Source organism: Pogonomyrmex barbatus, unplaced genomic scaffold (genome assembly GCF_055798465.1).
Source record: "Pogonomyrmex barbatus isolate J1 unplaced genomic scaffold, ASM5579846v1 scaffold1, whole genome shotgun sequence".
Classification (NCBI taxonomy): domain Eukaryota; kingdom Metazoa; phylum Arthropoda; class Insecta; order Hymenoptera; family Formicidae; genus Pogonomyrmex; species Pogonomyrmex barbatus.
This window is the reverse complement of record NW_028297098.1, coordinates 27,735,772-27,751,540: the sequence shown is the minus strand read 5'-3', so window position 1 is coordinate 27,751,540 and position 15,769 is coordinate 27,735,772. Positions and strand designations below refer to the sequence as shown.

Sequence of the window (15,769 nt, the reverse complement as noted above, 5' to 3'; positions counted from 1 at the left end):
TGAATAATATTTTCGAAAGTGCCGTATAGTATCGCGCGTCATATTTATTGATATAATAATTAGTTCGCACGCGTTTCTCATATTTTCGCGAGTGAGTGTTCAATCAATGCAACAAAGGGATCTGAGAGAAGGAGGTGACCTGGGGAGGTGACGGCGGAGCAACCCTGGGGTGAGTAATATTTTATTTTAATAACTCATTTGTTTATTCTCTTGCGTGAAATTAATTATTTACTCCCGTGACAGCCGTATGTCGGTATTATTATTTTGCATCGTTGTGCGACATAATGCATAGAAAATATTTTTGATGTATTTTATATCGTATAAATTTTGAAGATCTAGACTACTAGATCATTGAGTTATTCATATAAGAATCAAATTTATTTATTTAAAAAAATTTCAACGATTTTATTTAAAATCATTTTTTTGGAAATTATATAATTGCTTTAATAAATATCTATACCTAAAAATGAATAAAAAAAATCTCGGTACGCGCAGTAACTTTTTTGTTGAAATTTTAATTATTTTGATACGCTTGCGTAATAACTTAGATATATTTGTATGATCAACGTAGCAACGATGCAGTTATAATTCCGCTCTTGTGCATCGTATCGGTGAGTTAACAAATCATCTTTTATTTTAAATTAAGATAATGGCTCTCTGTGAAAATTATATGAGATATAATGTGTCTATATTTATATATTTATCAAATTAATGTAATAGTATAAAAATATCATCTCATCTCATAGATCCGTTATCAAAATGGATGGATTTATATAGATTGATATCAATATTTAATTCTGGATCCGATTGTTTATCAATTTATTGTGCATATGATGACAGAAATTGAAAAACTGTAAATATTTATTAGTTAATATTTGATGGAAATGTTAATTTATTTTTTCCTCTTTTTTAAAGATATTTCTTTAATAAAATTTATAATTTGCAATTGACCATCCTGTATTTCGTCCTACGATTAAACATTTCATACATTGATGAAAGAAAGCAATATTTAAAGATATTTTCGATACATGTTTCGATGTATGTTTTAATCATAAATATAGATAAAAAAAAGAAAGAAAGATATAAATTGAAATATATATATATATATATATACATATTTGTTACAATATATGTTATTTAATTTATTTAAAATATTCGTTAATGATTATTAATTACATTTATTCATTCATAATATGTTAATTTTGTCTCGATCTTTTATAATCCATCCATATACATACATATACATGTTTATTAATAATTTGATTTTATGCTATAAGAAAGGAGAATATGATGCTCGACAAATAATTCGACAAAATAAATTTTTCTTATAAATTTTCTTAGAGCTCATTAATTATATATATCAATGAATATTATGATATTTTTAATATGTTTTCACAATTCTTTAATATGTTTGTATGTTTATAAAATTCTTAATAATCGTGTATTACAAATAATTTTAATGATGTCTATAATATGAAATATTGCGAAAAGATCGAAGATATAAAAAATTCATATTGGCAAAAAATATAAATAAAATTTATTATTTGTCCCATTATTCGTTTCGGATCTGATGTCATTTCTTGTCGAACATCATCAATCATAGCATATTGAACATCGAACATTCAACAAATATAATTGAACGAAATTTTTTTTTATTTATAATCTAATTTATTCGCCATTTTTATCATGTCATTGTTACTATCCATTCTTTTTCACGTCAAACGAGGCTATGTAAGTTGATCACAAATTAATTTTAGTTACAAATAACACTTTATTGATTCTAATTTGAATAACAAATTGTGAAATTTATTTTATTGCATTTGACATATTTCTTTTTGATTGAAAACTTCAAAATTAATGAAAAACTATTCGAATGATATACATACAGTGTTTAATTAAAATTATACGATTAACTATAATCTTGTGATAAAAGTTGAAATGTATGTGAAAAGAAGCATGGAAACATATTAATAAACTATATTATAAAATGAGGCATACTGAGACAAAGACGTGAGACAGAGCTCGAATCTCAGAATAGTTTAGTACACACAAATATATTGCTTCTGTATTTATGTTAATAATTCTCGATTTTATCTTGAGACAAGAATGAATAAGTATAGATTTTATTAGTTGTAAGATATTAATTATACGCGATTATCGGGTGGGAGTTTATTCAGGCATTAAATTACTGTGAATTTATCGGTGCGATTCAGAGAAATCTGCCATTGAACAGCGATATTTATGAAAGCGATCATGGCTCGCTTCTCGACGTGACAAAAAAAATTTCATCGCGAAAGTCCAATTTGAGAATGATCCCACGGGCGGAGCGGGCAAAAAATGATCCATGCGGATTCTGAAAGTTCAATTTTCCGGAGCGGCAAGAGAGCTTGTAACGGCAAATATGCGTCAACCTTTTTGTTTCGATCCCGCGGGACTTCGATTCCCGCGATGTTGAATATTCATGTGATTTTATTAACTACGTTTCAAACATCGCTTTCAACGGGAACACCCTTTATCTCCTTAGATCTCTGCTTCCGTTCATCGACCCTTCGTCATGTAGCGCGCAACAGCGCGACGCGTCGCCGGGAAGAATTCTCTTTCGCGAAATTAAATTTTGCCCGATCGTATTGTCCTCTAGATTACGTGGCGTTTTGTTGCCTCGCTAGACGTCGTTAACTACAACGGGGAAAATATCGCGATCTTTTCACCGTGCTGATCCGCGCTGACAAATTTTTATGAGATTATGACGGACATATCCATCTATAGATAAGTTATAGCGATTCAATTAATTGCGAAGTTCAAACTCGATTTGTATAACTTCTGCAAATATTAACACACACAAAAATTCAATAATGGTATTCAATAGTGGTATGTTAGTATAGTATTATATTGTTATAGTTGGCGGTATTATCTGTCGACACTATTATGGCATATATTAAATATATTTTAAAAATTTTAGAAAGAGATATCGAACGTATATTTAATTCATCGATATATAATACAATATTTTCTAATGTATCATTTCATACTCAAATTAATATTAATTCAATCAATTAACTGTGCTATACATATCTATTTCTGTCATAATATCTGCATGAAAAAAAAAAAATGTAATTTCCATTATATGCCAATAATATACAATTAAAAATACAAATACAAAGTAATCATAAAAAACCGTAATTATTCAAATATATTTTCTCACGCTGAGAAAATTAAATAATGTTACTTAATTTAAAAGCATTATTTTTCCCAGTTTATATTTATACGGTTTTTTCGCAGAGAGTGAAAGATTGAACGGAATTAAAATTTAATAAAATCCTTTGTCTGCAAAGGAACCGAAATTAATACAATGCAAGAATGTGAAGTAATAATGAATTGCGTCGTAATATCTAATTAGCGCAACATTGGACGGTGTATTTTCAACAGAGGGGGAGGGGGGAGTAACTTTCCGTTTCAAAAATCTGTTCTCCGAAGAGGCTCGTAACGTTTCGTCAGTGGTACTTTATTCGCTATCCTCCTCTCGGATCGGGCCGGGCCGCGGCATTCACGGGAAAATTTTTCCCACGGCGCGCGGAAAACTTTCGCCGAGTTATTCACGCGCGCATATTAGTGCACATTCATCCTTCGAAATAGCGCTAACCTCCGACCTGAGAACAATTTATCGGAGGGCGAAGCCTCCGGCCACTACCTCCTGGCGAGAGCTGTGGGTTACTTATTTGCACGTTTCCGCAGTTTACATAGCTTCAAAGAGCCCCTTGGCCGACCTTTCCCTCCGAGCTCTCGTTCATTCGTTCATTCGTTCATTCGTACGAGCGAAGCTCCACGAGCGAATGAATTGGCAATACGAATCGGCCCCGGCCGATTCTTGTTAGGTTTCAATGCATCGGTGCATCGGCAATTGCCCGTCTATTTGTTGCGCCGAAACGGCACGACGTTATTGATGCAGCAAATCTCTCAAGCGTTCAATTATATACTGCCGCAAAAGTGCGTATACGCAGTAAATTAAATTAAAGGAGCGGGATACAGGGGGAAAAAATAGAAGAAAGTATAAATTTCGATAGATCATCGGAACGTGTCGAAAGACAACGAACGAAAGCTCTTCCCTCGTGATTTAAAATGTGATTTTTTTTCTGTGTTAATTTTGAAGTTATGTGGATTAGCGTTGCGTCTATCGCAGAGAATGCGGTGATAAAAAACTATTTGTACCTGTCGTATCGGTACAAAATATCAGCGTTTCGCGATGCCCAAACCCACGAATTGTCCATTTTATTTTGCGCGCTACGTGTACGAATAAATTGTTTTGCTCGAGGATATGCTTGTTGCTACGGATGGAAAAAAAAAACGAAACGCAGGCAACAAATAACGATTCGACATTTTATGTTTTACTCCGCTCATTAATGAATGCGTGATCAACAAACCGGAATTCGCGAGAGGTTTGAGGAACAAAAAAAAATATTGTACGGTCTTTTGCGCAAGCTGAACCATGTAAAATAATTGACGCAATTAAATATCGATATTGATATATTGGGACTACAAGCTGAACGAATCAATAAATGGATTCGTTGCACCGCCAATCAACGTAGGAACATACTACTGACTTCCTCGTTAATGATAAGGGATGTATCATATCCCGCTAATGAGCAAACAAATTTAACCTCTTGCGCATTTAAATTTTTGTTACTCAATATATTTTAAAAATAGTTTTATGCTTGTAAACATTTGTAATTAATTACTCGCTTAAAACTTTATCCTTTTGTAAAAGCTATTGCAATTTTTGGAAAGTTGTACAATTCACACTCTGCCTCTTGTGTAAAATTTGTAATAAAATTGAATATAGTCTCTCTTCCATATACACTCGCATGTACAGATTTAGATAGAAAAATTACGGTTAAAAAAAAAGTATAATTATTTGATTGAGTTCATATCTCTTTTTCATTTTATTTTCTTGAAAATGCGATATCGTATCATGTAAAATATGTAATGCGCAAAAAATTGATTTAGTATAATGAAATATAATGAAAAACTGTTTGCACAACGCGGTTAGACGGCGTCTGTGCTGCCATTGTGGCAAAGGGGGATGAATTGCTTTCACGTTTATGAGGAGAACGTAATCCGTACTTGGGCGTACACGGGCGACGATCGTCTTAGGACGTGCTTCCGGTCGGGAGCAGATCTGGGGATCCCAGCATCCTCCGAAACGCTCGCGTCATGGGGATTTTAGGAGATCGCTACACGGACCGATGCGGTTAATTTTATAAATAATTTATAGACGCCCAATGTGTGCGCGTGTGTATCACGGGCATCCCCCTCCCCCCCATTATGCAGGCATTAATAAACCGTTGCTCTTCCGGACATATTATTAACGTCGGGCTTTTTAATACAACGCGTAAATAAATAACGATGTAAACGTGTCATTAACCGAATGCAGTCTTTTCAATATTCATGTAGTTTGTAAATACGATTAACATATCCAATTACAAATGATACAAATCGTATATTCGGTATCAATTATTAACAGAGATACCTCGATTCTGTTCGTGATAATTTGCGTAATCTATTATTCATAAGTATAATTATCTCGCCGAATAGATCAAGGAAACCAATACGTTGTGCAAAGAAAATAACGGAACAGTTGAAAATATGTATGCAGTTGAAAATGAAAAGGAAAGCACGTGGCATTGATAATATAAATCATTATATCAGCTTTTGAAATCAATTTTAGACAATTTATGATTCATGAGGCATTATTTGTGATTTTATGCATCCCTTTTTGTACGAAAAATATTCAAAGAATTATAATACACGTATTTAAAATACATATCGAAATACGTATATTCATTTATCAAAATATACATGATGTAAAAATAGCAAAATTTGATCTAGAATTTTGATGAAAAATGTCATCTAAAGTGAAGTTTAGAGAATTCAATTTTTAGAAAAAGATTATATAATTTGATGTATATTTGATGAAAATTTATTAATGACATATTGACATAATAGCCATATGAATGCTTTATATGTATATATATATATATATATATATATATATATATATATATATATATAATTATTTATAGAAATGATTATATACATGAAGAAGTTTATTATTTGAGACTTTTCTCACGTTATTCAATAAAGTCTTTTAGGATTTGCTTTATACGTTTTTTTCGCGGCTCATAATATATTCCGACCGCATATTATTCTTTGCCCTTTGGGTAAACCGCCGCACTGGGATCTATCATTTTTGCATATCAGGAGAAACCGCGAGACATCAAAATGATATACAACTCTAGTTCTTCTCCTTTAAAATGAACATAATACTAATACGTACCTCTCGTTACAAAAAACGATCCAGAATTATCCGAAATAAATGAAGACTCGTTACGCACTCGTACATTACTCGTTATTTATAAATTTAACTTTTTTGAAAGGAATCTAAGAATATAAGCTGTAAGTTTCCTGAAATATATGTTCGCCACTGAAAACGATTATTCGGAATAGGAAATTGCGATAGGAAATTATTTATAGAAATTCAATACGATCCGTAATTAAAGGTGATACGTCTCTTAACTTGGAAGTAATTGTACTTTTAAAAAATTACATTAGTTTTACACATCTCCCCCCTCCCCGATTCGCCGTGGTTTTCTGCCTTTCATTTTAGACGAAGTACTTGCGTTTCTCGGCCTGTATTTCGCCATCACCGAGATAAAAATAATGACATTACCATTTGTCTGCATCACTTTACCGCTCTTTCCTTGTCTGTCGTACAAGCCATCCTTGTAATCGATAGCGCAAGGACATTCGTCCGTCCGTCCAGGCCGTCCGCCCGGCCATCCATTCATCCATCCATCTATCCATCTATCCATCCCATCTATCCGCCACCCGTCTACCCGCGAACTTAACGCAGCGTTCAGCGCGATGCAAGAAGCGGCCATTATCGTTCTCTCCTTTTTGCGTTTCCGCGTTGTTCCACTTTTTTCGATACTTTCAATTTATAGAAACGAGATTCCGCCACTTATCCTGTATGGAAGTCTCCTGCTCTCCTGCCTGGGAAGAGAGAGTTTTATTATAAACTCTCGCACGTAACCTCTCTCGCGATCGGATTAATGAACACGATGGGTTTAACGAAGCGCGTCTCTTTCATCGATGGCGTTCGTTAATAATCTTTGATGCGAGATGTTCCGCGAACACGGCGGGACGTTTGATGAAGGGAAATATCGTTCGATGCGAGAGAGAGAGAGAGAGAGAGAGAGAGAGAGAGAGAGAGAGAAAGAGAGAGAAAGAGAGAGAACACGACTAAAGTAATTGCCCTTCTTGAAGTTACACGGGATCGATGGCAAGCGCGTGATGATGTGATGCGTTTAAGAAAGTAACGAATTGTTTCAACGTGTGAGCAACAAGAGTTATTTTTGCGATATTAGATCAGACGCAAGAATATTAATGCACATAATGCAGAATACCCACTACACAATATTTAATTTATTAATTTCAATAATATCGACATTATTGGAATTGTCTTTGGCTTTCTTTTACCTCGAATTCTGTTGAAAAATTTACATCATAAAGAATTCTTTGACTTCAATTTCGTTTCTCGGGCAAATGTAAATTTCCATTTGACTCAGTCAGATGTATGTATGTATATATACACACACACACACATATATATATATATATATATATATATATATATATATATATATATGATTTTATGTTAATGAGTGATTGAATGAGTTGATTGAAAAAGAGAAGTTTGGAGCGTATCGCGGAGTCACTAATGGAACGTTGACCGATTGAAAAGGTCCGGGCGTTCGGGAATCATCGGCGAGACGTGGAGGACCGTCGAGCGAGATACGGGCAGATTTAAAGGTCTGTTTTCATTGCTATTCCAAATCGTGTGCGGGTTTCCGCACGGCTTCCGCGCCGGGGCTTTCGCTGTCCTGTATGGAAGCAGGCATTTCGGTTTGATTGGTAAATCTACGGCGCTACCCAATGATGCATTTATTTGTCGAAAAATTAGGGCAACGTCCGCGCGCGACAGGAGCGGAGCGATGAAGATGGGAACGAAGAGGGATGGACGCGCAGGTAGGATGACATGAGCAGGGTGAATGAAGAGTGTGTGGATAGAACCGGAGGGGTGGTAGGTCGGTGGTCCAACCGTCTCTCTCTCTCTCGAGGGCCGCGTCGTACAGCGCTCCACCGCAATCAGTAAACCTGTAAAACATTGGATTAGGTGGCCCTAGCGTGACCTCGCTCCGACTCCCGTGGACAAGCCGGAGTTCCAATTTCCAGGTATGGCTCGCGCTACTGGAGAGTGCGGTTATACGCGGCGCTCTTCGTTCTCCAGCTCGGCGTCGCGATACGTTATCCAATAGCGCTCGAATTATTCTCGTTTTATTCGCCGTGCCAGCAGCATGCGCGACCACGGCACACATCCCGCGCTTCCCGTATCGTAACCGGTTAGCCAGGCCCGCTGCTACGTTCCGCGAGAGAACGATTTATTCCCCTACGTTTCTTCTTTCCCCGTTGCCTCCGCTGTCTCTCGTTCTCCCTCTCTCTTTCTCCCTCTCTCTCCTTTTCGCGCTTTTTGTCTCTCCAGTTAACAAATTCTTCGCCTTTGTCGCGCGATAAATTTGATTTATTATTATCGTTATTGCGCTTGTTATTCCGCTCGGATGTAAAGTCTTGCCCGCGTAATTCCCGACCCAACGGGATACATGGCCCGTGCACATCGCGCTTCAAGAGTCGACGCGTCATTATCAATTTATCACTGTCGTCCTCGTTTATTCTCATCGGTAGATAATCAGCCGCGGGATACCGGCCGACCACCGGTGGACCGTGTCGTCGCTCACTGACTTCGCGCCGGCTAAATCGAAGAGACAGCACTCTTCTCGGTTTCAAATATCCGGAAAGCTACGTCGTTTAGAGCCGCCTTTTCAACCTGGGGATGTTTGCGCGCTTGTTATCGGCCATAGCGAGTCTCCGCTACTTGCCGAATCCTCTCCCCTACCGACTAAACGGGTTTAGTAGCCACTCGACGATGTTTTCATTCGAAATTGTCATGTGGCACACACAGGTCCTTCTCTCCGAAGAACAAAAAAGGAGGGAAAAGAAGGAGATAGAGAGGGATAACGGAGGAGAAAACACCGCGCGCGCGAGAGGGATGGTCGCGCGCAGTTCGCTCGGGCTTGAGAGAAAGACGGAAAGCGTGTCGATGTGCCGGTAGTGGTGGTGGCGGTGAGAGGGAGGAGGGTAGCGATGGAGGAAGGGAGCTAGCCCCTGGTGCGCTCGCGCACCCGATCGTACATCCCCGACCAACCCTGTGTGCGCGCGCGAAGTCCGTCGCTGGAGAACCGTGGTCGGAATGGCGTCCGCGCGTCGGTGTGGGTATTCCTGACGCTCACACGCATACACGCGTACACATACACGAACACGAACGAATGGGGCACGCACACGCCTGTACACGTAGGAACTTACTCACACACACACACACACACACACACACACACACACACACACACGTGCACACATATAGACACGTACCCTCGCACGTGTATACGGCGCTCGGTCGGTGAGTGAAAGAGTGGGGAGCCGGGATGTCGGAGGGTTGCTGAAGTTTCTCTAACGCTCGATGGCGTACCAGTGCGGATCGTGATTCTGCGGGACGCGCAGCGTCGCGGCGTCTTCCGTGTCTCCGTGTATCCTCTACCGATCTCGCGCACCCGTCTGTCCGTCCGTCAGCAATCCGACCGAACGGCGCGAACGGCCGGCTCTAGGGTCCAGTGCGACGAAAATTGTCGGAGGGGAAATCGGAGTATCCACAAAGGGAGGCATGTGGGGGAAGAGAGTAAATCCGGGAAAAATATTAGAGATACATGACGCCATGATAAGATGCTTCTTATCACTGTGACGATTACGGGACGCCAAGGGTTTTCTCCGAGCGCGAAAAGTTACATCGATTACCGTCCCGAAGGAATACGATAGCTCGTCCCGAGGATCACGCTTACATTTTTCATTTTCCAATGCTTTTATCGTTTCTTCTCGCACTTCAACGTCCCGATGGCCGGACAATGGCTGAGAATAAACGTACGATCGAAGATGAAGGGAATTTATGCTGAGAGTACGTTCATTGATGATCGGGTCAAAACGGGTCAGCCCTTTTGATCTTGATCGATGTAGGTCGGAGAGCGAATGCACCTAAAACAGTCCCTGTTGCTTAATCGACGTTTGTATTTCAATAGTTCTCCGTGCGTCCCTACTCCCGCTTTCATTAAGGAGTTCTCGAAGGGTAATTGCTTAGATCCCATTTAGAGTAAAAGAGCGGAGTGTCGCTTAAAAGTTAGTCGGATTATCGTTCTTGTTGCGTATTGTGCATGGCTGCTCCCTCGTCTCCCTCGTACCCATGTAAGAACCGGAATTGCCGAGTCTCTCTATGTATCGACTTCGTCGGTTATGACTTGAGGCGTATGTTTCCAGCTTCGCCGACGGTTTATTTCTTTCTTTCTCAACAGCGTAAAAAGACTTGACGCGTGCGCGCAGTCGATTAATTTATTTTGCCAGACCAGAAACGTATCTATGAGCGTGGAAAAATTCAACGAAATGTAATTGATTTTTTCGCCGCCTTTCCCGAAGACATCGTAAATTAATAATTTCCCGCGAGCCGTGTTTATCAATCAGCCGACGATACTTGCCGCGGCATCAATAATGCACGTATTACTGCTTATGCAGCAGCCGTTAATCGTGCTCGGACACGACGCAATATTTCTGCATGCTTGCGCGTACGCTTGCCCGAGTGGAAGTAAAAATAAATGCGCGAAATCCGCGCGCAAATTCTGGATCGTGTCGAATGTTGAAAAATCGCGCAGCCGGCATGAGTGGCAATTTCGGTGGACCGGGCGAGCAGAATTCGATTATTGTATTTCTGAAAGCGGTAAAGAACTCGGGAGTACCGTTGCATTTTATATACAAGCACTTTCCTACTTTGAAATACTTTTGAATTTGCTCACATTCATTAATAATCACGCCGTATAAACTGCAGTCAAATAAAAAGCGAATTATATAGCAGTTTCTTTTGAAAGAGCTAAGAGCACGAACTAGCAAGAAATATCCCTTTTGCCTAGTTGTCTATTAAAATCTGCGGAGTTCTGGTCTAACAAGCTCGAGCGGCAAAGGAATCTGTAACATTCTCGTTCTCGACGTCAACGACGTGTACGCCCGATTCATCCGTGGAAATTCTTCGCTCTCGCCGGCGCATTAGCGATCTCGCCGGCGAGTAGGTTCCCCGCGATCGTCGCACGTCGCTCCGTATTCAGGCTCGGCTCGGCTCGGCTCGGCTTCAACGCGACGCGGCGGTCGTGTTTTATCTGGATCTCCGGCCGCGGCGATCAGCGAGATCGTAAAACGGCCGGCCGACGGACTCGTTGTCAGTGGTATTTCCAATTGGCCGGTTGCGATCTCTAGAAGGAAACCGGTTCGACGACCAGCCCTGAATGTGTGTATCCCAGTCTCCCGCCTTGCGCGTTCGCGTCTTCTCTCTTCCCTCTCTCTTTCTCTCTCTTTCTCTCTCTTCTTCTCTCCCTTACATCTTCTTACTTCGTGGCGTCCTGTACTCGCGTTCTTCTTATCCGTATAGCCGAACTCGCGAGTCCACTTTCCGCATCGGCTACTAGTCTCGGCTTTACTTTTACAGTGATACACGCGGCAGACCTATAATCCATCGTGACTTTGCACGTGTGTTTAAAACTTCGGCGATCGCGTGGCATCGAGATATAGAGAGAGAGACTCGTTCGCGATCAAACTTTGCAGTTGAATGTTGACGCACCGCGGAACTGGTGGCAGTGTCCGGGAGGGAACGCGAGAAGAGGCCGATTTACTTGCGATCGGCGGTCTCTCTTCAGCCTGGCGCGATTAACGCGACGGATATACCTAGGTACGCGGACGATCGATGCGTAAACGTTTCGTTGAACCTATAGATCGACACAAAAGAACGAGAAACGCTTGGAACAGAAACTCTCTGGCGCGACTTCGATCAAGGTTTTCTTTTTTTTTTTTCTAAAATGACTAGACTAGACTAGTATAGAGGACTGCTTTAAGGCGGGAAGGAATATCGAGATTTGGCAGTCATGTAGAAGAAGACCGACGTCGGATCAAGGGCTTTCGCGTTGATCCTGCAATCGATTTCCGGGAGAGGTCAACGGCGACTTCGAATCGCCGGCTTTTTAGCATTGAACAAAGCGAGAAATGAGATTTTAAGGGGGTTGGGAGGAGATATCCGCATGGCTCAGTGAATTCTGTGAATTGAGCGAGGACGAGAGAAAGAACGGAACAACCTCTGACAAATGTCATGAACGTTTTCGAAGGGACGCTCTGGACTGTCTCTGGACCGCGCAAATTTCGGGAATTTTTGCGAGTGGCGGAAGAAAAGTTCCTTGTGTTTGGTTTCCAAGTTGGACGGGACTTCGGGGCCAGCTTGCCCGGAAAATTGGCAGTGTTGGTTCACGGGGATTTTCACAGTGCATCGTGGAAGACTGCGCGAGATTCTACCTATGAGTGATGCTTTCGGACGTAACGTCGGCGAAAGTTCGGCCGTTAGTTCCGCTCCGTTGAAAGATACCGAGGAATCCTCCTCGCCGAGGGCTGATTCCGCCGCGCGATTACGCGAGGCGGAACGACGTGGTTGAGGGAATCTCTCCCGAAAAGAAGAGAGCTCGCCGCGCGCAAGACGCGCATCTCGCTCTCTCGCGATTCATTTATAATAATTGAAGCGATCGTGCGTCGCACGAACGATCGCGGCGGAGCGTATCGTCAATGGCGCACGTCCAATCTCCAATCGCTACATTAGCTTACGGATTCCGCGCGATATTGCCAATACGCGTACCAGTGTATATCCCGACGATCGGATTTAGCTCGCGAATCGATCAAAAGAAACGAGCGCCCCTACTTCCGTGAGATCGAGCCGCGCGGATGTAAAGCTCGCCGAAAAAGGGGGATCCCAAGGAGACGCGGAAGGAGAGGAAATCTGAGAGAAATTTACGAAACGTTGTAAAACTAATTACGATTAAAACTAATTTAATAAAAATGAGATCGGAGCACACAGCCGTGGCGCTTAGGCGTATCCGTGCGCTCGTGACGCGACGCATACAAATCCAGTGAATGTGAAAAGTGTCGGCTTTGTTATATCGCGCTTGTTCGTAACTCCTCCCTCGTCGGCTTACGTTTATATCGTGCGCGCCTGCTCATTCTCATTCTTTCGAGCAGTGAACGAATACACACGTACACACGGGTGGCGGATCGCGTGCCCGCGGTCTCGTGCCCCGACGCTTGTCGTTACACGGCCGATCGTAAGTGTAACGAAACTTCCTGTACAACGTCCTGTTATCGCGTCCTGTCACGGTACGGTAAAAATTTCGCGCTGTTTGTGGTCCAGTCCGCCGCCGTTATACGGATCCGATTCTCGGAGAGGGAGAGACAACGACGACTCGTCGGCGGAGGGAAATATGTGCGGCGTGGGATACTCGTTTTGGATCGGACTCGATTACCGGAAGTCCGTACGGATTCGTCGGCACGGCGACACTCGCATTTAGGCACCTGAAACGACCCGCGGGGCAGGACGAGGGGGGGAAGCGAGAGGAGGAATACGGGTCGAGGGAGTGCGTGAGCGATTCTAATCAACGTCGATTGAGTTAGATTGGGGTCGAAGTGGTTCCGAAAGGGACACCGATAAAACCATGGGCATCATGGATGCGTGGAAGGGCGGCCGGATAATCTATGCTTATCTCATATGGGTCGTCTTCAAGGCTACCACGGCGGGGGGACTTTATGGTGAGTACACCGAGTCCGGCTCTCTAGATAATTTTAGGTACTTTCGGTATACGTCGTTGTTGGCTGTTTGCACGATAAACCGGAAAATTCTTACGTTGCCTCGTACTATCTTTGTTAAACTTATGTAATAAGAGGGATGTAAAAATATGACTATAAAAATAACGGTATTGATACGGAGGGGAAGAATAACTTATTTTTAGTGTGTGCAAAGAAAATAGCGGCTTCTCGCGAAGAAATTGCGAGAGACTATAGAGACTTCCGGTAAACAGTGTCCCCGCTATTCGACGCCGTGCGCGCGAGACGTGACATCAAAATTACTTCAACCTTTCGATCGCCGCTCGTAAATATAGTCTCACGGAGAAATGCTCTGCCATTGACTCTCGGTACAGTGCGCCGGCTATAAATGTTATATCGATCGTTTTTCGAATGGTGAAGGAATGTACATCAACATTGTGCATATTTGAAATTGTGTATGCGTGTAATAATACGTAGTGTAAAGTTGCAAACAAATGGAAATGGAAAAAAATTGAACCGGGCCGACCGACAAAGCAGCGTTAGTAGAAAATCGAAAGCCTCGTTACAAAAGTTCGATTGTGCAAGGCTTTCCGGGTTGACCGGTGCAAACTCATAGCAGGGAAATTGTGAAAACGTTAATTAACGTTCGCGATGGACTTTTCGCGCTAACGCAAATACGCGGAAATATATGGTCTGAATTCTTAACGTACGTGCGGTTTTAATGATAATGAAAATTTGCGAATATCCCGTTGGCGAAAAATAAAAGAATTATACGGCGCATTATACTCTCTCATGGCGAATCGTCTCGACTTTTTGGATTAATTCGAGCTGTTGGAATAACGAACTGTGACACCGGTATCCCATCGTCCCATCAATCTGCCATGGATAATATTCATAAACTTTATGTCATTATTGTATCTACATATTGTCATATTTAACCATTAATCTGTCTCATCAATTTGTCATGGATATCATTTATAAACCTTATACCATTATCGTATTTACATATTGTCATATATTTAAATCCATTAATTTGTCTTCATTATTTTTTTGTATTTGTAATTTTATTCATATCTACGCGCATCAAATTTTTTTCTATGACTTTTATAAACACGTGATTTTTTGCGAGTACGATGACGAGTAAGACCGTATTATCTCTGAATTAATTCCATACTACAAAAACAGGGGAGATAATAGGACATACATATTTAGTTTTCATTAACACGTTCAGTGTGAACGCGAAAGTACCCTCTTGTACGTGATATTCTATATCGTTTTTAAGAGATATTCGGGAATTAATATCTCTCTCTCTCTCCCCCCCTCCCCCTCTTCTCTCTCTCTCTCTCTCTTTCTCTCAAAAAACCGTCAGACGACAAGAATAGATATCTCGATGTTTTGCTTGTCATTAATGAGATATACGATTTGGAGAACGCGTCTCGGAAGAGAGTCGATGGGTCCTCGTGACAGAGCGGTAGTCGTTTAAATCCCGCAATCGGTGCAGAGGTTGTTCGGAGGATTTTACAATGTCCTATTTCGCTCCCTCTGGTTTGCCCAGGTAGCGGAACGCATAAAGGGGAGCCGGGGTAAAAGTGGATGTTACTTTGAAGAAGAAGACTCCGCTGTGCGCCGCGTTCCCAAGCTGCGTTCTCAAGCTCGGCAGCTCGGGAGTCGAGTTCACATTTTTCAATTTGTATCTCCTCGCCGATGTACGTGGAGCTAGCCAGCGAGGCGCTATTCTTACAACGCGAGGAAAGATAGTGCGAAATATCGTGTATCACGATCCCGGTAACGGCGACTTGGCGAGCGGCATTAACTTAGTGCCACGCGTGACCGTCGATCTTATCTGATTGATCGGAGGGTGTGGAACGTCATCGTGTTCGACAGGGTAGAAGGTGTGGGGCGACCGACGATACGGATTGATGATTTTCGTTCGGTA

At 41.6% G+C, this 15,769-nt stretch overlaps 1 protein-coding gene across 7 annotated transcripts in view; it reads left to right on the top strand.

The window, feature by feature from the left end:
• The first annotated feature begins 30 nt into the window (after positions 1-30).
• The window catches only part of LOC105422933 (putative receptor-type tyrosine-protein phosphatase mosPTP-1), a 271,425-nt gene continuing 255,686 nt past the window's right edge, over positions 31-15,769 (top strand). For 2 of the 7 annotated variants that reach the window (XM_089075375.1, XM_089075395.1), the window contains exon 1: positions 9,634-13,818. In XM_089075375.1, coding sequence (XP_088931501.1) covers positions 13,725-13,818 — 94 coding nt within the window. In that variant the 5' untranslated portion in view covers positions 9,634-13,724. Of the gene's footprint in view, positions 170-9,633; positions 13,819-15,769 lie in introns of those variants that run through there. The other 5 variants (XM_089075348.1, XM_089075346.1, XM_089075365.1 and 2 more) reach the window with 4 other exon arrangements.